At 40.3% G+C, this 26,930-nt stretch overlaps 1 protein-coding gene across 5 annotated transcripts in view; it reads left to right on the top strand.

The window, feature by feature from the left end:
- The first annotated feature begins 6,770 nt into the window (after positions 1 to 6,770).
- atrip (ATR interacting protein) overlaps positions 6,771 to 26,930 on the top strand; it is a 142,090-nt gene continuing 121,930 nt past the window's right edge. Inside the window, exons 1-4 of one of the 5 annotated variants that reach the window (XM_028824988.2) lie at positions 6,772 to 6,858; positions 8,771 to 8,815; positions 8,951 to 9,347; positions 11,417 to 11,517. In XM_028824988.2, the coding sequence (XP_028680821.1) occupies positions 8,966 to 9,347; positions 11,417 to 11,517 (483 nt within the window). In that variant the 5' untranslated portion in view covers positions 6,772 to 6,858; positions 8,771 to 8,815; positions 8,951 to 8,965. Of the gene's footprint in view, positions 6,863 to 8,452; positions 8,816 to 8,950; positions 9,348 to 11,416; positions 11,518 to 26,930 lie in introns of those variants that run through there. The other 4 variants (XM_051921436.1, XM_028824990.2, XM_028824991.2 and 1 more) reach the window with 4 other exon arrangements.

Genomic DNA, 26,930 nt, shown 5'->3' with positions numbered 1-26,930 from the left:
GCAATGAACAACCATTCAAAATAGTAAAAACAAACGTCTTTATATCGGCAAAGTGCTTAGAATGATTGGATAGCTTAAGTGCGAGACTGGAAGTCATTTATGTTTGTCCATATAGAAACTGTTGTAATTTCTACAAGTGCAGCATACTGTGCAACGAGCATGTCAATACTGTCTTGCAGAGGGCATGATGCGAGTGACGTTGGGAAAGGGCGTTACAATAATCGCGTCATTACATGGAGTGCACTGTCAAGGGCGTTCCGTGACTAACGCTATGGGCATTCTGTGATATGGAGGGCATTCCGTGTCTAACGTCAGAGGTATTGCAGTCTGCAGCTTCATTCTGTTGGTTATTTTAGCCATAGACATATATAGATAGATGCGGCATTCACCATTGAGATATATAGATAGATGCCACATTCACTGTGTTGCCCAGTCGACACGATACGTCAGCACGTACGCCATATTGCGAGTGGCAAAAGTGCCATTTAAACTAATAAATGTTTAAAACAGTATCGTTTACATACAACAGATTTTGGCGAATCGTTTAAATGCAATTATTTATATCCATTTATACACTAAAAATGAGAATTATTAAATAATAATAATTATTATCTATACTACGGTGGCGCAGTGGTAGCGCTGCTGCCTCGCAGTTAGGAGACCCGGGTTCGCTTCCCGGGTCCACCCTGCGTGGAGTTTGCATGTTCTCCCCGTGTCTGCGTGGGTTTCCTCCGGGCGCTCCGGTTTCCTCCCACAGTCCAAAGACATGCAGGTTAGGTGGATTGGCGTTTCTAAATTGGCCCTAGTGTGTGCTTGGTGTGTGGGTGTGTTTGTGTGTGTCCTGCGGTGGGTTGGCACCCTGCCCGGGATTGTTTCCTGCCTTGTGCCCTGTGTTGGCTGGGATTGGCTCCAGCAGACCCCCGCGACCCTGTGTTCGGATTCAGCGGGTTGGAAAATGGATGGATGGATTATCTATACTAATAAAAGGCAAAGCCCTCACTGACTGACTGACTGACTGACTCACTCATCACTAATTGTCCAACTTCCCGTGTAGGTGGAAGGCTGAAATTTGGCAGGCTCATTCCTTACAGCTTACTTACAAAAGTTAGGCAGGTTTCATTTCGAAATTCTACGCGTAATGGTCATAACTGGAACCTCTTTTTTTGTCCATATACTATAATGGAGGAGGCGGAGTCACGTATCGCGTCATCACGCCTCCTACGTAATCACGTGAACTGAAAACAAGGAAGAGATTTACAGCACGACTCAAACGCGGGAACGAAGGTAAATGGCGTTAATTGTTGAGTGTCTTTTAATACTGTGTAAGCATACATATTAAGACATGTGCAATTAAACGTGTGCATTTACGGGGTGATTTCTCAGGCTTAAAAGCTCACCTTTTATCAAACGCGGGAACGAAGGTAAATGACGTTAATTGTTGAGTGTCTTTTAATACTGTGTAAGCATACATATTAACACATGTGCAATTAAACGTGTGCATTTACGGGGTGATTTCTCAGGCTTAAAAGCTCACCTTTTATTAAAAAGGTAAATGCAAACTGTTTTCATTCTGAAGGGCACAAACCACGTTAGATTTCAGCCGTTAAACGCGCAAAAATGTCGGTACACCAGATAAATAAGCGCAACATATTATCAGTTGTATTGTATGCTTACAATACATATAGAAATGTGTTAATCGTTAACTAATAGTATGGGATGGTGTTTTTCGACTCGCGCCTTGATTTAAACGATTGCATGTCTTGGTGGGTTTGCGTAGCTTATTGTCAATATCTTTACACCTGTTTTTAAGACTTATTGACTGAAACGGGCTTTCACGAAAAAAGTTAGGGCTTTGCTACAGGATACACCCTCCACAAGTTAAGGAAGTAAAAATAAAGGTATATATTTCTGTTTTATTTAAACCTTTTAAGTTCGTATGCATAGCCCCATTTGGCTGTTTTAGTTGTTTTTTTTTTTTCTTTCTTCAGTAATATTTAATCTCCTTAAAGAAAAACAACATATGCATTTTACTTTTTTTGTATCTCTTTAGTAATATTTTAGTGTAAAAGGATAACCAGTATTTAAACCTTTTATGTTACTTTATAAAGTTATTTTACACAATGTTGAAAAATTAATAAGAAAGCTACATATTTTGGCAGCTGCTGCTTTAATTTTCAATGAAATGAAAAAAGCTCTCCAAGAGAAAACCTCAATGAAGAAGAAACAGTTTGCACTATCTAAAAAGGAGAAACCCTCATTTATAAAGGTTTGCTGCAGATGACTTAACTGAAAATAAATGAATAGTTCCTATGTGTATAATACATATTTATCTATTTGACTTATGCCTTTATTCCAGCAACTTGCAACATCTGAGGTACAATTTGTTACATTACTTTTGTTTTTTGCAGCACAGGCAGGTGAAGTGACTTCCTCGGGGTCACACAGTGGTGTCAGTACCAGGATTTGAACTGACAAGCTCCGGGTTTGCTGAAATATTACTGAAGAAAGAAAAAAAACTAAAACTGGCAAATGGGGCTATGCATACAAATATCCATCCATCCATTATCCAACCCGCTATATCCTAAATACAGGAGCCAATCCCTGCCAACACAGGGCACAAGGCAGGAAACAAACCCCGGGCAAGGTGCCAGCCCACCACAGGGCGCACACACACACACACCCACACACCACGGACAATTTAGAATCGCCAATGCACCTAACCTGCATGTCTTTGGACTGTGGGAGGAAACCGGAGTACCCGGAGGAAACCCAGACAGACACGGGGAGAACATTCAAACTCCACGCAGGGAAGCGAACTCGGGTCTCCTAACTGGCACCTTTCACTGTGCCACCGCCCGCATACAAACTTAAAAGGTTTAAATAAAACAGAAATATATACCTTTATTTTTACTTCCTTAACTTGTGGAGGGTGTATCCTGTAGCAAAGCCCTAACTTTTTTCATGAAAGCCCCTTTCAGTCAATAAGCCTTAAAAACAGGTGTAAAGCTAAACTTGCAGCACTGCTATTCAATTACACTTGCCTAACACCTCTCCTAAGGGGAGATACTGTGGGATCTGGGCATCTGTCAAAGCACCAATCACAGGCCCGATTAGAAAGCGGGAAGCTGTGATTTGTCGTCTCCCTCCCATGTAACAATCACAGCCCGTGTTACAATGCACTATGTATGTATTTGTATATGTATATATGTGTGTGTGTGTGTATGTATGTGTGTATATGTATGTGTATATATATGTTGATATGTGTGTGTGTGTATATATATATATATATATATATATATATATATATATATGGATGTGTATACAGTGGTGTGAAAAACTATTTGCCCCCTTCCTGATTTCTTATTCTTTTGCATGTTTGTCACACAAAATGTTTCTGATCATCAAACACATTTAACCATTAGTCAAATATAACACAAGTAAACATAAAATGCAGTTTATAAATGGTGGTTTTTATTATTTAAGGAGAAAAAAAATCCAAACCTACATGGCCCTGTGTGAAAAAGTAATTGCCCCCTGAACCTAATAACTGGTTGGGCCACCCTTAGCAGCAATAACTGCAATCAAGCGTTTGCGATAACTTGCAATGAGTCTTTTACAGCGCTCTGGAGGAATTTTGGCCCACTCATCTTTGCAAAATTGTTGTAATTCAGCTTTATTTGAGGGTTTTCTAGCATGAACCGCCTTTTTAAGGTCATGCCATAGCATCTCAATTGGATTCAGGTCAGGACTTTGACTAGGCCACTCCAAAGTCTTCATTTTGTTTTTCTTCAGCCATTCAGAGGTGGATTTGCTGGTGTGTTTTGGGTCATTGTCCTGTTGCAGAACCCAAGATCGCTTCAGCTTGAGTTGACGAACAGATGGCCGGACATTCTCCTTCAGGATTTTTTGGTAGACAGTAGAATTCATGGTTCCATCTATCACAGCAAGCCTTCTAGGTCCTGAAGCAGCAAAACAACCCAGACCATCACACTACCACCACCATATTTTACTGTTGGCATGATGTTCTGTTTCTGAAATGCTGTGTTCCTTTTACGCCAGATGTAACGGGACATTTGCCTTCCAAAAAGTTCAACTTTTGACTCATCAGTCCACAAGGTATTTTCCCAAAAGTCTTGGCAATCATTGAGATGTTTCTTAGCAAAATTGAGACGAGCCCTAATGTTCTTTTTGCTTAACAGTGGTTTGCGTCTTGGAAATCTGCCATGCAGGCCGTTTTTGCCCAGTCTCTTTCTTATGGTGGAGTCGTGAACAATGACCTTAACTGAGGCAAGTGAGGCCTGCAGTTCTTTAGATGTTGTCCTGGGGTCTTTTGTGACCTCTCGGATGAGTCGTCTCTGCGCTCTTGGGGTAATTTTGGTTGGCCGGCCAGTCCTGGGAAGGTTCACCACTGTTCCATGTTTTTGCCATTTGTGGATAATGGCTCTCACTGTGGTTCGCTGGAGTCCCAAAGCTTTAGAAATGGCTTTATAACCTTTACCAGACTGATAGATCTCAATTACTTCTGTTCTCATTTGTTCCTGAATTTCTTTGGATCTTGGCATGATGTCTAGCTTTTGAGGTGCTTTTGGTCTACTTCTCTGTGTCAGGCAGCTCCTATTTAAGTGATTTCTTGATTGAAACAGGTGTGGCAGTAATCAGGCCTGGGGGGTGGCTACGGAAATTGAACTCAGGTGTGATACACCACAGTTAGGTTATTTTTTAACAAGGGGGCAATAGTTTTTCACACAGGGCCATGTAGATTTGGATTTTTTTTTCTCCCTAAATAATAAAAACCATCATTTAAAAACTGCATTTTGTGTTTACTTGTGTTATATTTGACTTATGGTTAAATGTGTTTGATGATCAGAAACATTTTGTGTGACAAACATGCAAAAGAATAAGAAATCAGGAAGGGGGCAAATAGTTTTTCACACCACTGTATGTATGTATATGTAGATATGTATATATATGTATATGTAGATATGTGTATATGTAGATATGTATATATATGTATATATGTATATATATGTTTACATAACCTCTTTAACACACTACTTCTCCGCTGCGAAGCGTGGGTATTTTGCTAGTCTATACTAATAAAAGGCAAAGCCCTCACTGACTCACTTATCACTAATTCTCCAACTTCCCGTGTAGGTAGAAGGCTGAAATTTGGCAGGCTCATTCCTTACAGCTTACTTACAAAAGTTAAGCAGGTTTCATTTTGAAATTCTACGTGTAACGGTCGACAACGTCCGCCATGTTAATCTTTCTTATTTATGGCCCATCTTCATGAAATTTGGTAGGCGGCTTCCCTGTGCTAACTGAAACCGATGTGCGTACTTATTTCGGTGGTATGACGCCACTGTCAGTCGCCATATTGAACTTTCCAACGGTCTTTGTTACTTATGGGCCCATCTTCAAGAAATTTGGTACGCGGGTTCCCAACACTAACTGAATCCTACTTACAGTATGTACATATATACGTCCATAGCCTGCAGTTCAGTCGCCATGTGAGACGGTGTTGGGTCCCCCATTCCCACACCTCCCACGTAGTTGGCTGCCTGTCTATATAAGGCCGTCCATCGCTCCGGTCTCTTCATTCCCTTCCTTGCTTCGCCACGGTATTCACGTCTCCCTGCTGATAACTGCAGCCTTTTTAACAGTGAAATGATGCACTCAATGACAAAAATAAACAATTTTATTGTATACAAATTGGCTTAATAATTTCTGAAACATTTCACTCATTCCTCTCTCATTCTCTCTCTCTCACACACACGTGCACACACACACAATGTGGTTACTTAAACATATAAAGGATAGGATCTAAAATCCATGAAACAGAACTGTCTTACATAGCTTTTTCTATGTGTTGCCACTCTGTAATTTGAGAGTATTCAGTCTGGCAATATGGTGCAGCCTTAGTTTGAGGAAGACAGACACAACTAAAGACATGAGTATAAAATGATGGTTGTCAATTTCAAACTGTTTCCTCAATGTGCTCCTTGAGAAAAAACACATCATCTGAACCAATCTCAGCCCGAACAAACTGATTGATCAAAGATACACTGACAGCTTGCCCTAATGTCGACTGTCGGATAACACGCTCAGCTACTTTGACCACCTTGACTGTACACTCAGAAGGAATCATCAAACCTCCTTTGTTTTTTTAATGTGAGCAAGTGGTAGCTTTGATCATATGATGCCGGTACAGCATCTGCTACCAAACTAGCACGGCACACATCACAGGGCATCTTTCTCAAAATCCCGTCTAAGGGCTTCCTCCCACTGCTTCCTGAGGTGGATTTCTTTGGGAAACTTTCAAAGTTTGAGAAATATTAACAGCTAACACCAATCTACATAGTTAGTGACTAAATACGTTTAGCCAAAACGTTGTTTGGAGGCTCAATTGAGCACATAAATGCATAGCTTTGCTACCTTAGCCTGGCGTAGCTAAAGTTAAGATTATAAAACGGGATTTTCTAATGTCCAAATATAACCAAAACAATTGTTCAGTTTTACCTATGAAATGTAATCCCTGTGATCTGGTTTGGAACGTACAGCGGTTTGTACAATCAGCACATGCGTGAGGAATCTTTATCCATTACTTCACTCCACAGCACTGCCACTCGCAATACATCGGCGACGTTGACGTACGATGTTGCTGGTCATGAGGCGTCCAGTAATTCTATGTCTATGATTTTAGCCACACTGACGCCTAATTTGGCCCACGCCAGCCGCCGTAGAGTCGATTTTTTTATTGGAGGAAGCGCATACTACTTCCGTTAGGCGCTTAGAAGCACGTATTGGGAAAATTCGAACAGCGAACACGTAGAGTATCCTATTTCGTTTTTTTTCTCTGTAGGTAATTCGCCATTATATGAGACACTTGCCTCCTTTGTAACTAGTTATCCGATCTTCATTATAGGTGATCTCAAGGTTATTAAGACTAATATATTTTAAAAAAACCTGGTCGTTTACTTCGTTGTTAACATTACATCTGTTAGGAATATCATGGTTCTCACTTGTTTTTTCAACAAAGTTATGTGGTAAGATTCCGGATAGTGTTCGTGATTATGATAAACCTCTCATAAAAAAGTGTCTGTGATTATCTGCCTTATGCGATGTCTGTTTAAAAATGTGGATAATATGTTGTGGTGCCGAGCACAGGAATTAATTTTGACATACGCGTATAAAAAGGTATGAGAGCTAAACAAAAAAAAACCAAAAAAAAAAAAAAAAACCCTTATACCGGGCCCGTTGCAGCTACAGCAATGATTAATTAGTTATACTTGCATATACACATTTGGGGGCGTTAGGGTGTTAGTTACATTTATTGATAACCTCTTTACAGCCTTGTGTCAATAGTTCTCAGGATGGGCTCCAGCATGACCATGAATTTGATTTGAGGAGGTTTAAGAATGTAATGTTGCATTATAAATTTGTTAATTCCTCACTGATACTTAAAAAGATATTTAATGGCTGGGAAGGAGAAGACACATTTAAACAAGGCCCCTTTGCGTGCCTTCATTCAATGCTATTTGCAAATCTTTGGTGTGTTCTAAAACTGGACATTTTTACAGCTGTAACATTGTTAAGCCTCATTTTCAAAGTCTAGTAATAAGTCACTCGTAGGGTTTAACCAAGCAACTTTACAGTGCAGTTCTTTACCCCCTAGGCCAGTGGTCCTCATTTGCATTACTGGAGGGCCACAGTGCAGCTTTTTGTTCCAATCAGTTTCATATTTAGAAACCAGGCCTACCAGATAATGACACTTAGTGTTTAATTATATGGCTCGTTGGTGCTTTCATTCTTCCTATACAAATCTTCATCACATTGTAGATTTTTTGTTTTTTGAAAACCGTATCCATTTGATTTGTAGCCCAAAACAGTTTTGTATCTCATGGACCTTATTTTCTTTCAAATAATTTCTTAACACAGATACTTTATGATGCATATACATAGGTTTAAAATTATTCAAATTAGCTCATTATGCACCTCATTATGAACCAATGGCTGGTTAAGAAAGCAGCATCTGTTATTTTTTGCCTGTTTAGTCATTGTATGTGGAAGCACAATATGTTTTGGCTCGCCAGTTCCTTTCTTAGCGAGTTCTCATGATGTACGGTGGAGTCCATTCTTACTGGGTGCATCACATCCTGGTGTGGCATGTACTCAACTCAAAAGTCGTAAAGCACTGCAGTGAGTTTTGAAGGCGACTGTATTATTGGCATTTGAGCTACATTTTCTTTAGGACGTATACAACACTGTCTATCTTAGAAAGTCAAACAGGGTAATCAGCCATCCTGCTCAGCTGCTTTTCTCAATCCTCCCTATCAGATTTAGGGATAGTTTGTACTTCTAAGATGTAAAGGTAGCTGAGCAGTAAACAGTAAGAATTAAAATACTGTACTATGTAACTAACAAACAGTGTTTCATTTTACTACATACATGTAGCAATAAAATTAACTTTAACTGTTGTGCTAGGTGCAGATTTGTAATGCATGTGAGAAACCACAAAAAAGGCTTGAATCAAATCTTCAGAAGTTCTTTGGAAAGTGCCACTCCAGTATGTTAGTGGTTCCTGAAAATTAAGATGTCATTCCTGCCTAGTTGCTTTTTACTATTATACAGCAATTATATGAAAAAATGATTTAAATTTCTCCTCATATGTAAGACATAAGACTGGCTTTTTTCCTACTCTTAATTTATAAGAATATGCTTTACATCTGTAAAAGATGTATAATGTTGTCGATATACACTGATTAAACAGGTCTGAAACTGGTCAGTAGTCATTGGAGTTAAAATAAAGGAAAAGGTAAGAGTGTCCTCTTTAGATTTTACACCCTATAGGTTTAAAATGCATGGTGGCAAGATATATAAGTTACAGTATTACTTTCTTTTAAGGGCAATTTGTTTTTGTCTACAGTGATTGTTTATTAATTTTTCTCAGGTTAATTAAGGAATCATGTCCTTTGGCCAGTTACATGGAAATAAAAAACGAAATACCACACTTCCGTCTCATCCAAAACCTGTAGTGGAATGCTTTCCTAATTCATATCAGCAGGCAGCTGCAGCACAGCGTACACGTAGTTTCCCAGCAAACAAACGCCTTAAAGGGCCTGATGGGGAAGTGATTTCAGCAGATCCATTTGGAGAGGATGATGATTTCACCCAGGATGATTTGGAGGAGATTGACATTCTTGCATCCCAGGCATATACTGTGTTAGACAATGTGACTGAGAAGAGTACTGAAACTGGTGTGCCAGGTGTGGCTTTATGTGACAAAAGTGTTGGGCAGGAAACAACCACTTTAATGTCCTACAAGAGTTCAGACAGAAGTACAACAGGTAAGTCTCAATCACTAACTCTCCAGTTTTGTTATATAGCTCGTCAGCAATGTTTTGTATTGAGGATTTTTCTTTACTAGTACTAGATGTCAAGAGATAGAACATACACCTGTTAGCAATAAATAATAATAATAAAACAATTTAATTATATTGTGCCTGTTCGATTGCTAATCAAACAATGAAAAATAATTCTGGAAAGTGAGTTATCAATTAAAGTACACGACACATGCGTAATGAATTAACATTTAAAAATACAGCTGAAACATTACTATTGCTGCTAATGTTTATTACTGCTTGAAATGACTGATACTATTATTTACATATGGCTGCAAAGCCTCATTTTCAGCAGCCATTCCTTCAGTGTCCTAATGGTCAACTCCCCTAACTTATTCTTAATTGTTGTACAAAAGATAAGTACATCAGAAGATGACTTCAGGATGCTGACCATAATAGTCTTTTGTAGTCATTTTTCATACAATAGCTGTGTTGTTTTGCCCATTTCAGTCTTTTTATTTATCAGTTTCAGATATGGCCTTTTCTTTGAAACTCTGCCTCTCATACCAGTATTTCAGAATTGCCTTTTCTGTGTTGCAGATGACACTGGTATATGACGTGTATTTAAGGAAAAAGCCAACTCTTTGTATCTCAGACTACATTCTTTTATACAGATCTTCATCTGGACCTTCGCCCTCTTTTTCTATCCTGGTTAGATTCAGTTTGCCCTCTTCTTTCATAAGACAGTAATAGATAACTTTGTACGAAATCTGCAGTTTCCTGGCAATCTGTCACATGGAATAACTGTTATTCAGAAAATAGTAGACTAACATGTTTATTAAGAAAGGCATTTCATTTTCTCAGTTTTTTAACCCAGAACTGAACTTTAGGAATGCTAGGATCTTGCTAGCCAAGTGAAATGAATAACAGATTTCAACAGTACAAATGCAATCACAAAGGTTTCTCTAATAATCAATTAGCATTTACAATGCTAAGGTTGACTATTAGAACACTGAAGGAATGGCTGCTAAAAAGGGGGCTTTGCAGTCAAATGTGAATATTAGTCATTTCAAGCAGTAGTAAACATTAGCAACATTAGTAATGTTTTGGCTGTATTTTTAAATCAGTTTAATCATACCTTGATAAGAGTTATCAATTTCCGTCAAAACATGAAAATTGTTGATTGTGTCCAGGCTTTTTGACTGGTAGTGAATATTTAATTTGAATCTCATTTGGAGGCAGAGTGAAGCGCAAAATATGTTTGTATATTTTACTGTTGCCTTTTCTCCAAAGACTGTCAGATAAGTGGTTGTAAGACCTTGGTGATTTTTTTTTATTCACACAAATGTTTCTGCTTTGGAAGACCACAACAAGGCAATGTATTTGTGATGTGTATGACTGATGATATCATTTCTTTACAAAAACTTTTGTAAATTAGTTTGTGTTACATATGTTATAATCAAACTGGTAACTTTGTATGATATAGGGAAAGATAGAAATTAAAATAGGACAGTGAATATTGCGATTTAGTCATGAAAATATAGCATTAGGCAGGGTGAACAATGAGTAAGTGTTTTTTCTTGTTTATTATTTTCATATCATGTGGTACAGCTACTTTGAATTTTTAAAGACATAATGTACTTGCCTAAAACTTTTTAGTTAAATATTACTAGGGTGTTGTACCGTGTTAGCCATTATGAATGTAGTGAGAAGTCAAGCAAAATTACACCTTTTATTGGCTGACTAAAAAGATTACAATATGCAAGCTTTCGAGGCAACTCCGGTCCCTTGTGTTCAAATAATAAGAAATGACAAAGCGCATATGTTATGAAAAGAGTGTTTCAAAATGCAATTCATGGGAACCTGTGGGTTCCTGATTATGCTGTTCAATGAGCTGCACATTGTTGATTTAATGAAATCAGCCACTGATGAGCACTGTATCAAACATGCGTTTAATAAGTGTTAACTTCTAGATTTCTAGAAATTCTTTAGTACTTCATGTTTATGTGATTTTATGTCTTTTTGGGTACCTTTGTTTTGTTCTTGCATTATTAAGGTGTTGATCATTTTTACAGCTGAACTGCAAAATGCAATGAATGCTGAAAATCTCAGGAATTATCCATACACTACTGCACGTGATGATCTCAGGAGTTATTGCACCAAGCTTGAACAAAAGGTATACTGTTGGAAGAAGTCTGAAATATGACCATTTCTTTTTAAGTTCCCTTCCCATTTCTTGTTGTTTTGAATGTGTTAACAAACGGGAGTGTCAGTTATCTGAAAAACATCCATCCATCCAAGGAGTTTCTCTCCTTTTTAATCTAAATTAGGGTTTTTGTGTGCTAAGGCCTATCCCATTATCATTAAATACATGATGTAAAGTAGCAATGAACCAAATTTTCAGCCTCTGAAATTATTTGGCCTGGCAGAAAAAAAAATCGCACATTTAAAATTTGGCCAAATGTATAGAAATGAGTGATATGTCGCACCACATTGGATAATGTGGTCTGGACACATCTTTAGAGGATTTTACAGTGTTGTTTTTCAGTGAGAAATTAACAGTAGCAGTGACATGTTGTGAGAATCTGCAATACTTTTATAAAAGTAAATGCACAATGGAATGGAAAATTAGAGATTAAATCTGGATAAAAAGGCGAGCTTATTATGTAATGTGCGTTTAAAAAGACATGCCAGCCAAGGAATGGGCAAGCTCCCCAACAGCCTAACTCTGCTTACATCTACTGTCATTATGAACTACCATATTTTTGTATAGCTTTTAAACTCATATACGATGTGTACATAGTCATTGAGAGCAGATGAACAGTTTATTATTGGCTAGGTGCAAGATCTTCAAATTTAAAAGAGAGAACAGTTGTCCTAGCCATGGTAATTTTAATTCTTTTTGGAGATTTTAAGAGGAGTTACTTGTTATCATAGTAAATGCTGCAGAGTACACTTATTAATAAATTTATGTGGTTTAGAATGTTTTCTATGTGTACATATGTGTTGATATTTGTAGTATATGTGTGTGTGTGTGTAATATACAGGTACATGTCAATAAATTAGAATATCATCGAAAAGTTAATTTATTTCAGTGGTGGAGGGTGTCAGTGACTCTCTTCTGGACAACTGTAAAGTCAGTAGTCTTCCCCATGATTTTGTGGCCTACTGAACAAGACTGAGAGACCATTTAAAGGCTCAGGACACCTTTGCAGGTGTTTTGGGTTAATTAGCTGAGTGGAGTGTGACCCCATGAGTCTACAATATTGAACTTTTTCACAATATTTGAATTTTCTGAGATACTGAATTTTGAGCTTTCATTACCTGTAAGCCATAATCAGCAAAATGAAAAGAAATAAACCGTTGAAATAAATTAAGTTTTCGATGATATTATAATTTATTGAGATGCACCTGTATATGTATATGTGTATTTAATATTCAGTGCTTTCAGAAAGCATTCAGACCTCTTCACCTTTTTCATATTTTATTATCTTGCATCCTTATGCTAAAATCCTGTCTCTAAGCTATGAAGGCAGTTCCTTCAGTCATATGTCTTGGTTTTTCCTTTGATTCTTATTGTCATCTCTGGAACCTTACACAGTCAGGTGTGTGCCATTCTTAGTCATGTGCAATCAACTGAATTTACCACAGGTTATCTACAGACAAGGTGTAGAAACAGCTCAGTGATAATCAATAGGATATGATGCACCTGAGCCAGATTTCAAGTGTTATAGCAAAAGGTCTGGGTATTTGTGTCAGTGTAATATTTTAGATATTTTTAATAAATTTGATAAAAATTCAAAAATCTTGTTTTTTGTCATTCTGGGGTAGTGGCTGTTGCTTTATGAGTGAAAAATTAATTGAAATTATTTTAGTATAAGGCTACAACATAACAATGCATAAAAAGTGAAGGGTATGAATGCTTTTCTGAAGGTACTTTATATGTCTGCCTTTTCTCTCCATGCACAGTATTCCTTCCATTTAGTGTATTACTTTATGTTCTTTTCTACAGTTTACCTTCCTGCTCTCTGTTTATGTAATGTGTTCCAACAACAGCATAACATGTGGACCACTTCAAGTACCTTGCTGCTTTGCAGAAAGGAGCACAACAAACTGTAAACTATAGAAAAGCAGATACTGAAAAATACTGTTATAGAATTTACCAGTGATCAGTTTATCTGGAGTGAAAATCCCATTTACTTCAGTGGCTGATTGAAAGGAATATATCTCTCTCTATTATTAAAAAAAAAAAAAAAAAATCCTGGAAAGCAAAAGCAAGGCGACGATACGTGATCTTCTCGGAAGTTATTGAAAGACATTTAAAAGACCCACGAGACAAAAGAGACTTGCCACAGAGCGTCTCGCGGGGACTGTAAACATGAGACTTAGTGCCAAGAGATTGTCCCAGGGCCGTCTCGTGGGGGCGTGGAACATGAGATTCTTGCAAGACACGCCCTACTTACAAAAGATATCATATAAGAGCACACCCATCAAAAAACACTCAGTTGTGTAAAAGCACGTAGTACACACAGATCATGTGCTCTCAGCACATATAAAGCATGTAAGCACAATACGGAGAATAGAGACCCACAGGCGTTGGAGAGAAAAAAAGGCAGATAAATTATGAAAGCAGTACACATGCAGACAAAGGTACAGAATATGAAAGCAGTAAAATTCGAAAGTATTGTAGCGTCCCAGCCAGGTTGAGAGCTTTTTGGTTTTAAGTGACTGTTCGGTCCGATTGAGGGAGGGTGGAGTACAGCACGGAAGACTGATAGCGGGGTATTGATTGATGTGGTAAGGGGGGGTGTTGGAGAGGGTGCTAGAAAGTTGTGTTTGGGGTTAGGAAGTCGGCGATTGTTCAAGTAAAACTTTTCTGACACTTTATCATGTCAGTCGCTACAGTATCAAAGAAAAGATAGAAAAGATCTCATTACCGCAAACAAAAGGCGATTAATCATCAGAACCAGGTGTAATTGAAAAAATAGCAGGACAAATCGAGGTCAGAAATGAAAGGCAAAGAGTAGACAACAAAGTCTTTTTGCATTCGCATCATTCAATGCACAAAACGTGGATTTACACAATAATGGACCATACGCTATGAGAATCTGTGGTCCTGGAACAGTTAAAGCAATGGCAAGTTAAATTTCAAAGAATACACAGTTTGGTCAGATGTATATTGATGATCACGGAGAAGCAATGCAAATTTTAACAGGCAAAAAGAAAGGTAATGTATGTATTCCGCGAATAACATTACACACCAAAGGAGATTGTGATATGCCATTCATATTAAAATGTTTACAGTTTACCGTGAGAATAGCTATTAATAGCGGATTATTTATTAGAGAAACAGAAACAATATTCACTCACGGGCTGTTGCGTTGTCACAATGTGTCTCCAAAAAATATTGTTTTTAATGAAGCTTTAAAGTAAAAGTGCAAATAATGAAATTGAAACAGTTCCAAAGAAAAAAAAAATTTTAATTGTCCATCCATCCATCCATTGTCTCACGCTTATCCGAGGTCGGGTCGCGGGGGCAGCAACTTGAGCAGAGATACCCAGACTTCCCTCTCCCCGGCCACTTCTTCTAGCTCTTCCGGGAGAATCCCAAGGCGTTCCCAGGCCAGTTGAGAGACATAGTCCCTCCAGCGTGTCCTGGGTCTTCCCTGGGGCCTCCTCCCGGTTAGACTTGCCCGGAACACCTCACCAGGGAGGCGTCCAGGAGGCATCCTGATCAGATGCCCGAGCCACCTCATCTGACTCCTCTCGATGTGGAGGAGCAGCGGCTCTACTCTGAGCCCCTCCCGGATGACTGAGCTTCTCACCCTATCTTTAAGGGAAAGCCCAGACACCCTGCGGAGGAAACTCATTTCAGCCGCTTGTATTCGCGATCTCGTTCTTTCGGTCACTACCCATAGCTCATGACCATAGGTGAGGGTAGGAATATAGATCGACTGGTATATTGAAAGCTTCGCCTTGCGGCTCAGCTCCTTTTTCACCACGACAGACCGATGCAGCGCCCGCATTACTGCGGATGCCGCACCGATCCGCCTGTCGATCTCACGCTCCATTCTTCCCTCACTCGTGAACAAGACCCCGAGATACTTGAACACCTCCACTTGGGGCAGGATCTCGCTACCAACCCTGAGAGGGCACTCCACCCTTTTCCGGCTGAGGACCATGGTCTCGGATTTGGAGGTGCTGATTCTCATCCCAGCCGCTTCACACTCAGCTGCGAACCGATCCAGAGAGAGCTGAAGATCACGGCCTGATGAAGCAAACAGGACAACATCATCTGCAAAAAGCAGTGACCCAATCCTGAGCCCACCAAACCGGACTCCCTCAACGCCCTGGCTGCGCCTAGGAATTCTGTCCATAAAAGTTATGAACAGAATCGGTGACAAAGGGCAGCCCTGGCGGAGTCCAACTCTCACTGGAAACGGGTTCGACTTACTGCCGGCAATGCGGACCAAGCTCTGGCACCGATCGTACAGGGACCGAACAGCCCTTATCAGGGGGGCTGGTACCCCATACTCTCGGAGTACCCCCCACAGGATTCCCCGAGGGACACGGTCGAATGCCTTTTCCAAGTCCACAAAACACATGTAGACTGGTTGGGCAAACTCCCATGCACCCTCCAGGACCCTGCTAAGGGTATAGAGTTGGTCCACTGTTTCGCGACCAGGACGAAAACTACACTGTTCCTCCTGAATCCGAGGCTCGACTATCCGACGGGCCCTCTTCTCCAGGACCCCTGAATAGACTTTTCCAGGGAGGCTGAGGAGTGTGATCCCTCTGTAGTTGGAACACACCCTCCGATCCCCCTTCTTAAAGAGGGGGACCACCACCCCGGTCTGCCAATCCAGAGGCACTGTCCCTGATGTCCATGCGATGTTGCAGAGGCGTGTCAACCAAGACAGTCCTACAACATCCAGAGCCTTGAGGAACTCCTGGTGTATCTCATCCACCCCCGGGGCCCTGCCACCAAGGAGTTTTTTGACCACCTCAGTGACCTCAGTCCCAGAGATGGGGGAGCCCACCTCTGAGTCCCCAGGCTCTGCTTCCTCATTGGAAGGCATGTTAATGGGATTGAGGAGGTCTTCGACCCACAACGTCCCGAGTCGAGGTCAGCAGCGCACCATCCCCACCATATACAGTGTTGACACTGCACTGCTTCCCCATCCTGAGACGCCGGATGGTGGACCAGAATCTCCTCGAAGCCGTCCGAAAGCCGTCGTTCTCCATGGCCTCCCCAAACTCCTCCCACGCCCGAGTTTTTGCCTCAGCAACCACCAAAGCCGCATTCCGCTTGGCCTGCCGGTACCTATCAGCTGCCTCCAGGGTCCCACAGGACAAAAGGGTCCTGTAGGACTCCTTCTTCAGCTTGACGGCATCCTTCACCGCCGGTGTCCACCAACGGGTTCGGGGATTGCCGCCACGACAGGCACTGACCACCTTACGGCCACAGCTCCGGTCAGCTGCCTCAACAATAGAGGCACGGAACATGGCCCATTCGGACTCAATGTCCCCCACCTCCCTCGGGATGTCGTCGAAGTTCTGCCGGAGGTGGGAGTTGAAGCTACTTCTGACAGGGGGCTCTGCCAGACGTTCCCAGCAGACCCTCACAACACGTTTGGGCCTACCACGCCTGACCGGCATCCTCCCCCACCATCGAAGCCAACTCACCACCAGGTGGTGATCAGTTGACAGCTCCGCCCCTCTCTTCACCCGAGTGTCCAAGACATGTGGCCGCAAGTCCGACGACACGACCACAAAGTCGATCATCGAACTGAGGCCTAGGGTGTCCTGGTGCCAAGTGCACATATGAACACCCCTATGCTTGAACATGGTGTTCGTTATGGACAATCCATGACGAGCACAGAAGTCCAATAACAAAACACCGCTCGGGTTCAGATCGGGGGGGCCATTCCTCCCAATCACGCCCTTCCAGGTCTCACTGTCATTGCCCACGTGAGCATTGAAGTCTCCCAGCAGAACTGTATATCCGATTAACCAAACACAGGGGTGGGTGACCGAAGTGAGCAGGGGGTGAAGCCCCCTAGTGTGTGTGTATATATATATATATATATATATATATATATATATATTGTACATACATAAATGTGGTACTACTGTGCAAGTGTTTTTGGTACTGTACAATTCTGCCCTGTACATTTCTTGTTTTTGGTAAGCAGGAATACTTTTAAAAATAATACCATCAATAGTTTTATTAATTATACTTACTAAAAAATACAGTAGACAGCAATAAGCACAAATCATTGTTTGGTGAGCCCACCCATTGACTTAAAAAGTAGCGGCAGTTCTCTTATATACTTGGGTGGCAAGTTGTTCCAAACCACTTCGACAACTTTCCATAGTGCTACTGCAGTCTTTGGCTGTCTTACTGCTTCTGTCTTTGCAAGCAATTTCAGACTGGCCCGATTATGTTGAGATAAGGGCTCTTTGGTTTTTGATGATTTTGTCTGTGTGTTAGAGCTATTACTTGTTTGCTGAATTTGGTTTCCATAGCTAACCAATATGCTTCTGTTCCTTGCATTGTTAATTACTATTTATTTATTGTAGAACTAGACAGTAAGCCCGTTACAATAACGGGTGCTAGAACAGTAGTCCATAAACATTAGTAGGAACAGTCTATATTAAATGGTAAGGGACCTTTTACCTCATTAAATTTTTTCCGTAAAATGCCAGTAATTTTCTCTGACAGAAAACCCGGCTTTGCTGTCTGTAACGTGTTTAATTTTCTGTCACAACAGTGGGCAATCAGCAGATTCTCCCCAGCAACTGATTTAATGTGCGCGATAATAAATCTACTTTTAAAAGTCATTGTATTGTAATATCATGAAAATTCGTATACTGTATTTAGGAAAACCCCTTCAACGACTTTCACTTTACACTTTACAGAGCCAAGCTTCATTTACCGAAATCCGATTGGATCGTCCGCGCGATATTTTATAGGTCCCACCCTCTCTGTCTTGTGTGACGCATCAGGCGGCCTTTGAAGCATGTGCTTCGCACATCACACCGTGCCCTGCACATGCGCACTTCACCAGAAGACACACACACACACACGGACACTGGACGCACACAGGGGTTTTATTACAGAGGATAGCTTGGACAGCACATCTGAAAACACCACAAAGATTTTGCTTGGGTTAGACCTTGATGATACAGGATGATTATTTTGTATCTAATCTAATTTTTGCCATGGTGTAAGATTTGCAGTTTAAACTGTCACATTTACTTCAAACTTTTTAGTATGGTTGTCCCTTATCCAGGTTTATTCTATCTATGTAGGTCAACCTACACATTATGTCAGTAATCATTAACAACATTTTGTTATACTTGCTTAATCAAGAATTGATATCTATTCCTAGAAAGATGTGTTTTCTAACTGAGAAATGGCCTCTTACTGTGTTGGTTTCTTTCTTTATGGACATTGCAATATCTTATTTTCCTACTTCATTTTTTTTAAAAAAGGAATGTTTGTAACTTTAAAATATACTCATTTAAACTGAAACACTGATCTAGAAGACATAGTGACGAGTCCACTACAACTCCTAAATCCTTCTCCTAAGGTGTTCTTTAGATTTTCAGACCTTCCATTGTGTATTCTAACTTATTGTTTACTACCTACATGTAATAATTTACATTTACTTAACATTAAATTTCATCTGCCTTAGCCTGTATGCTGTACAAGACCCTCTGTAATGACTCAACTGATTCAAGAAATGACATAACTTGGTATCATCTGCAAATTTAACCAGCTTGTTATTTATACTCCTATCCAAATCATTATACACACACACTCACACATACACCAGCCACTTTATTAGGTACACCTTGCTAGTACCTGGTTTTTTTTTTTTTTTTTTGTTGGACCCCCTTTTGCCTTCAGAACTGCTGTAATTCTTTGTGGCATAGATTCAACAAGCTGGAAACATTCCTCAGGGAGTTTGGTCCATATTGAAATGACAGCCTTATACAGTTGCTGCAGATTTGTCGGCTGCGCATCCATGATGCAAATCTCCCGTTCCACCACGTCTCAAAAATGCTCTATTGGGTTGAGATAATGTTCAAGAAACCCGTTTGAGATGATTTGAGCTTTGTGACATTATGGTAAGTTATCCTGCTGGAAATAGCCATCAGAGGATAGGTACACTGTGGTCATAAAGGGATGGACGTGGTCAGAAACAATACTCAGGTAGGCTGAGGCATTTAAGTGCTCAATTGGTTTTAAGGGTCCCAAAGTGTGCCAGTAAAATCTACCCCTCACCAATATACCACCACCACCATCACCAGCCTGAACCATTGATACAAGGCAATATGGATTCATGTTTTCTTGTTGATACCAAATCATGACCACACCATCCAAATGTAGCAGCAGAAATCAAGACTTATCAGACAAGGCAAAATTTGTCTAATCTTCTGTTGTCCAATTGTGGTGAGCCAGTGTGAACTGTGGCCTCATTTGCCTGTTATTGACTGACAGGAGTGGCACCCAGTGCCTTCTCTTGCTGCTGTAGCCCATCTGATTCAAGGTTCGACGTGTTGTGCATTCAGAGATGATCTTCTGCATACCTTGGTAACGAGTGGTTATTTCAGTTACTGTTGCCTTTCTATCAGCTTAAACCAATCTGGCCATTCTCCTCTGAACTCTGGCATTAACAAAGCATATTCTCCCAGAGAACTGTTGCTAACTGGATATTCTCTCTCTCTCTGAACATTCTCTGTAAACCCTAGAGATGGTTATGCATGAAAATTCCAGTAGATCAGCAATCTCTGAAATACTCTGACCAGCCTGTCTGGCATCAATAACTATGCCACCTTCAAAATTACTTAAATCACCTTTCTTCTGCATTCTGATGCTCAGTTTGAACTTCTTGACTAGGGCCACATGCCTAAATGCATTTACTTGCTGCCATGTAATTGGCTGATTAGATATTTGTTTTAACAAGCAGTTGAACATGTGTACTTAATTAATTAAGGTTCCGGTCAGTGTATATATTAAAAATAGTAGTGGCCCTAGCACTGAACTCTTTGGAGCACCACTCTTAACATCAGTCAATTCTGACATGGTTCCTTATGCCATAATCCTCTGCTTTCTGTGTCTGAGACAATTTTGCACCCATCTACATACTGGTCCTAACTTCCACTTCTTTTAGTTTGATGCCAGACCTGTTATATGGCAACTTATCAAATGCTGTCTGAGAGTCAAGAAAAATAATGTGGTTCCACTTTGATCTTTCTGTTGCTTCCTCATTGAATTACTGGCGTATAGTTGTTTGGACCTGCCCTGTCACCCTTTTTATATAAGAGGGTAATACTTGCTATTTCCAGTCCTTCTGAATTTCCCCAGTGCACCGTGACTCCCTAAAAATGTGCATCACGAGTTTATATATGTACTCATTGTCCTCCTTAAGAACTCATGGGTAAATATTAACTAGTCTTGGAGATATAATTTCAGCCTATTTAATCTGAGCAGTACTTTTTTATCTACAATTTCCAAATCACTCTGTACCTCCTTTAGTAGTCCTTTTTAGAGCTGGTAGGTTAGAGCATCTGCTATTTCAATAACTATAATTCCTATTTACTTTTCGTGATGTACTTCACTTCCTTCTTATAGTTGTTCTTTAACTACTAAAGCACTGAAAGACTATGTTTGGTTCACCTTTATCCTTATCTTCTATATTCCTCTTTAACTGCTTTTAAGCTTCCCCAATAACCTTCCTGGTTGCTCTCATGCTCTCATATGCCCAACAATTGACATTGGAGTTAATAGTCTTTTATGCCTTATACATCTGTGTTTTCCTTTGCAGCTTCTTTTTCAAGTCTTAATTAACCCACCGTATAGTTATATTTTTTTAATGTTCTGCTAATTCCACAATTTGAGATATACCTGTCATGCATTATATGGAAAACATTTTTAAACCTGATCCTTAACTGTCTAAACATTTAAACGTTTATCGATCTGGTCAGTTAAGTAGCAGAGGGGGTTGTTAATCAGTTTCCGCTGCTTTGGTGTTAATGAAGTTAACAGCAGGAGCACTAGAGGGGCAACAATGAGATGACTCCCAAAATAGGAATGGTTTTACAGGTGGAGGTCACTGTCATTTTTCCCTCCTCATCTTTTCTAACTTATTTCAGTATTTTTGCATTTGGTTACAGTCAGTATCAATACTGGTAGCATGAGGTGATACTAACTTTTCCAGTATAGCACATCAATACATGACATTGCCAGAAGGTTTGCTGTGTCTCCCAGCACAGTCTTAAGGGCATGGAGGAGATTCCAGGAGACAAGCAGTTACTCTAGGAGAGCTTGACAGGGCCGTAGAAGGTCATTAACTCATCCACAGCATGGGTATCTGCTCGTTTGGGCAAGGAGGATCAGGATGAGCACTGCCAGAGCCCTACAAAATGACCTCCAGCAGGCCACTAGTGTGAATGACTCTGACCAAACAATCAGAAACAGATTTCATGAGGGTGGCCTGAGGGCCTCACGTCCTCTAGTGGGCCCTGTACTCACTGCCCAGCACCGTGGAGCTCAATTGGCATTTGCCAAGAATACCAGAATTGGCAGGTCCACCACTAGTGCCCTGTGATTTTCACAGATGAGAGCAGGTTCATCCTGAGCACATGTGACAGACCTGAAAGGGTCTGGAGAAGCCATGTAACTAGGGCTGGGCGATTAATCGAAAAGTAATCGAAATCGACATTCAGAACCTATAATCGATCAAATTTTTCCAGGTCGATTATTTCGATTACTTTCCCTTTAAAAACACTACCGCGTGTAGAGTCACGTGACCCCGCTCCGTTACGTTACGTTATTCCACCGACATGTCGAGCATGGAGAGCTTAAACACTGACACAACTGAGCAACAAGAGCAGCTTGTACCAAAGAAAAACGCAGACTCCGTCATTTGGACACATTTTGGCTTCAGTAAGGATGACATCGAACAAAATGAAGTCAGATGTAGACACTGTAGAAAAACAGTTTCGACGCCCAAAGGTAACACCACCAATTTGTTTCAACACTTGAAGCACAATCACGTTACTGAATATGAACAGTGCATGGCTCAAAAAAAACAAAAAGAGACAGACAAGCGCCCAGCAACAAGTGCCTCCGCAAAGCAGATGTCGATAACACAAGCGTTCACAAATGCCACACAGTATGAGAAGAGTTCAAGAAGATGGAAAGAAATAACTGATGCTATTTGTTATTACATCGCAAAAGATATGACTCCCTTGGCTACAGTGGAGCGAAGCGGGTTTAAACACCTCGTTAAAACTCTCGACAGAAGATACACTGTGCCATCGTGATCACATTTTTCTAAAACTGCGCTGCCAGACATGTACAAGACATGTTGTAAAAATGTAGCTGCTGAACTGAAAAATGAAGTTCAACACTTTGCAGCCACATCTGATCTCTGGTCAAGTAGGACGATGGACCCATTCTTGAACCTTACTTTGCACTACATTGACGACGATTGGAAGCTGCGCCAGAGATGCCTTGAGACGGCATATTTTCCAGCCGATCACACGGCAGATATGATTGCGCAAGGTCTGAAAGATATGCTTTCTGAATGGGACTTCGCGGAAGATAATGGTGCTAATGTTGTCAAAGCTGCTGCGCTTAATGGATGGTTACGGCAGCAGTGTTTTGGACACCGCCTACACCTTGCAATTGGTAAGTACACGTCAGCTTAATTAAATATAATAGCATAAAAGCAAAAGAGGTCATTAGGAAGCTTTTTTAAAGGGAGTGATGCAACACCTTCAGCAAGTTCAGCTACACCCACTCTGTCACTTCAGCAATCGCTAGAAGCAGAGATGAGCAGCTATTTGGTGTCCCCCATGCTGGATAGTGAGGCAAATCCACTGGACTGGTAGAGGAAGCATCACGTACACTTTCCCACTCTAAGTAAGGTGGCATACCAGCTACTAGCTCCCCATCAGAGCGGGTTTTCAGTTCGGGCGGAAACATTGTTACATTGCTCAGGTCGTGCCTGAAACCTGAAAAGGTTAACATGCTCGTGTTTCTTAGTAAGAACTTAGAGTAAATTCATGTTCATATAGTGACATGACAAGATCGCTAAGATCACCTCATGCAACAGTGTTTAGAGAGTTCTATTTTCATTACAACATTAAAATATTTGTTTACAGAAGATGCAAGAAATGCACTGCTTAAAATATTATTTACAGGATATATAAGAGTTATTTTATTTAGAAGAGATACTGCTTATTTTCTACTTTTAATAAGAAAAACATTGAAAATAATTTTTTTTGTTTCCAAAAGTGCAAGTTATTTATTTTTACTTTTTTTATAAGAACAAAGTGACTGTTCGTTTTAGGCAATGTGTGCTTTAATTTCAGTTGTTCAACATTGATGTTCAGTAAATAATTACAGATAGTAGATAGTGTGTTTCCATCATCCATCCATCCATCCATTTTCTAACCCGCTGAATCCGAACACAGGGTCACGGGGGGTCTGCTGGAGCCAATCCCAGCCAACACAGGGCACAAGGCAGGAAACAATCCTGGGTAGGGTGCCAACCCACCGCAGGTGTTTCCATCAATTATTTTAAAATCAAGTAATGCACCCTTCATTCAAAAATCTCTCACTTGTAATATGTGAGCATATTTACTGTACAAAATTTGTCAGTGAACTATGAGGGCAAAAAAAATAATCGTTCATTAATTGTAGTCGAGTTAAAATGTTCAATTAATCGAGATTTTGATTTTAGGCCAAATCGCCCAGCCTTACATGTAACATTGTTTATCATGAGCGGTTTGGTGGTGGGTCAGTGATGGTCTGGGGAGGCATATCCTTGGAGGGACGCACAGACCTCTACAGGCCAGACACCTTGACTGCCATTAGGTATCGGAATGAAATCTTTAGACTCATTGTTAGACTCTATGCTGGCGCAGTGGGTCCTGGGTTCCTCCTGGTGCACGACAATACCTGGCCTCATGTGGCGAGAGTATGCAGGCAGTTTCTGGAGGATGAAGGAATTGATACCATTGACTGGCCCCCATGCTCCCCTGACCTAAATCCAATGGAACACCTCTGGGACATTATGCTTAGGTTCATCCGACACTGCCGGGTTACACTTCAGACTGTTCAGGAGCTCAGTGATGCCCTGGTCCAGATCTGGGAGGAGATCCCCCAAGACAACACACGTTGCCTCATTTGGAGCATGCCCCAGTGTTGTCAGACATGCATACAAGCACTTGGGGGCCATAGAAACTTCTGAGTACGATTTTGAGTTGCTGCAATGAAATTTCTGCAAAATGGACTAGTCTGCCGCATCATTTTTTTACTTTGATTTTTGGGGTGTCTTTGAATTCAGCCTTCTGATAATTTCCATCAAACGATGTGGCATCCTTTTGTTCCTAACACATTACCCAATCCATATCAGTACAGATATCCAGCATGATTTTTTTCCCCCATTGAGATCTGATGTGTTTTTTTTTTTGAGCAGTTTATTATATTGTGGTCACTTGACCCTAGTGGTTCAATCATCTCTCTACCCACTCAAGTTTGTTCTGATTATTACAAAATACTAACTCTATTCAGGATTCCACCCATGCTAGTGCTTTAGCATACTGTGTTTTAAAACAGTCACTGTTTACATCAAAAAATTCCTTATATTGAATCCACTACTTGCAAGGTTAGCTCAGTTAATATTCAGGTAGCTAAAGTCCCTCATGACTATGATAACTCCCTGTAAAATTGCCTTTTTAATATTACTGAAAAGATGTTTTTTTAAAATTACTGTCTGCATTGTGGGTTCTATAACACACTCATAAAATAAAGTCTCTTTTCGTAATGCTTTCCTAATGAATCAAGATGTCCTGTTTAAGAAGTGGCTCATTGTTTGAAGAAGACTTTAAATTCTGTTTGACACAAACAACAATCCCCCTTTCTTTTCTGACTATCCTTCCTATAAATGTCTATCACTACATATAGCTCCAAATTGCTTGTTTTATTTGTTCATACTTCTAGCAGTAAGGCAAGCCATTATTAATGTATTACTCATTTTACTTTGGCCACTTAAACTTTGGGCTAGAATTTACAATTTATTTCTTGTATAACCCAAAGTCACACAAGGAATGCCTGAATGGGCTTTACCAAACCCTGTTGTTTGATGGCCCCCCAGCCTTTCCAAGAAATCTTGGAAAAGACACTTCAGAGAGAAGCCCCCTTTCAGGTAGGTTGGGCGTGCAGTGGGTGTCAAAAAATAGGGTAAATGCAATATACAAAAAAGAACAAAAGTAATCCTCTTCACAAACCTAGATGATCAGTCTTTCATTGCCACCTCAGAAATACAATAGTAAAAAATTTGTTCTTGTACAGCACTCATTGCCAAGTGCAGGTGCAGAGAGCTGCAATAACTCTGATGGCTAAATTTAAGAATAGATTCAACAATTCAATAAATACAGAACTCTCGTATAGAAGGAAACATATTTGTTAATGTAGATCAAAAACAAATTAGAAACTAATTAGAAAAAAATGAAAAACAATTTTTGCCCATCAGCTAATTGCAGAGCCACATCAGGATTGTAGAAAAGAAGTCCGACAAGCCAGCCACAGCCAGAGTCCTGGAGACCGTGGACAACGAACCTACTCCCTGCTACTCGCCATTTTATATCTGAGTCAGCGCAGGGCCAGCCAATCTGATGAAAAGACCCTTCTACCCAATGGTTCCAGTACTTCTTTATCTGAGGTTAATTTTTCCTAGGCAGGCAAACAACTTGGCAGTGGGGCAAGTTAGTATAAAGAAAAATCTGAACAGCCAGTCCTACTAGAAATAAATGAATTAATTTCTCAGTATTCTGCATATTTAGAAAATGCCTTAATTGTTTGCATGTTTTAAGATGGAAGGAACATGTTTTGGTAAGCTTTATAATGTGTGCCTTAAACAACATGCAAGTGCTAACGATAATGCCATGATTTCAGTCTGATTCAGTAAAACTAATGGTGATTCCAATTAAATAATGGCAAAATATTGTTGCGATCAGCATCACTCCCTCCAATAATTAACATTTCTCTTTTATTTGTGTTCAGAGACAAGTAGTTTTCATCCATCCACTGCTTTAACTTACTAGCACATCTAAAAAGGACAGCATTGCAGATGTCATTTGATCTAATAGAAAGGTATAATTGGGTATCCTCTGTGTATGAGTGAAGATTAGCTATGTTTTCTAATGATCGTTCTCAATGGAAGCATGTAAAGCACAGGTGTCGAACTCCAGGCCTGGAGGTTTTCATTCTAACAGTTGACCAGTTTTCACTGCTAATTAACTACTTCACATTGCACGTCGGGACAAATACCAAACCATGAAGTCCAAAGAACTCTAAATAGACCTCTGCAATAAAATTGTGTTGAGGCATAGTTATGTAACTTTTTGTAAAGCTTTTTATGTTCCCAGGAGCACAGTGGCTTCATAGATTATGAAATGAAAGGAGTTTGGAACCACCAAGACTCTTCCTAAACTAGGTCATCCAGCCAAACTGTATAGTTGGGCAAGGAGAGCCTTGGTCACAGAGGTATCAAGAACCCAAGTGGT

This window comes from Erpetoichthys calabaricus, chromosome 18 (genome assembly GCF_900747795.2).
Source record: "Erpetoichthys calabaricus chromosome 18, fErpCal1.3, whole genome shotgun sequence".
Classification (NCBI taxonomy): domain Eukaryota; kingdom Metazoa; phylum Chordata; class Cladistia; order Polypteriformes; family Polypteridae; genus Erpetoichthys; species Erpetoichthys calabaricus.
This window is presented reverse-complemented; position numbering and strand designations above follow the sequence as displayed.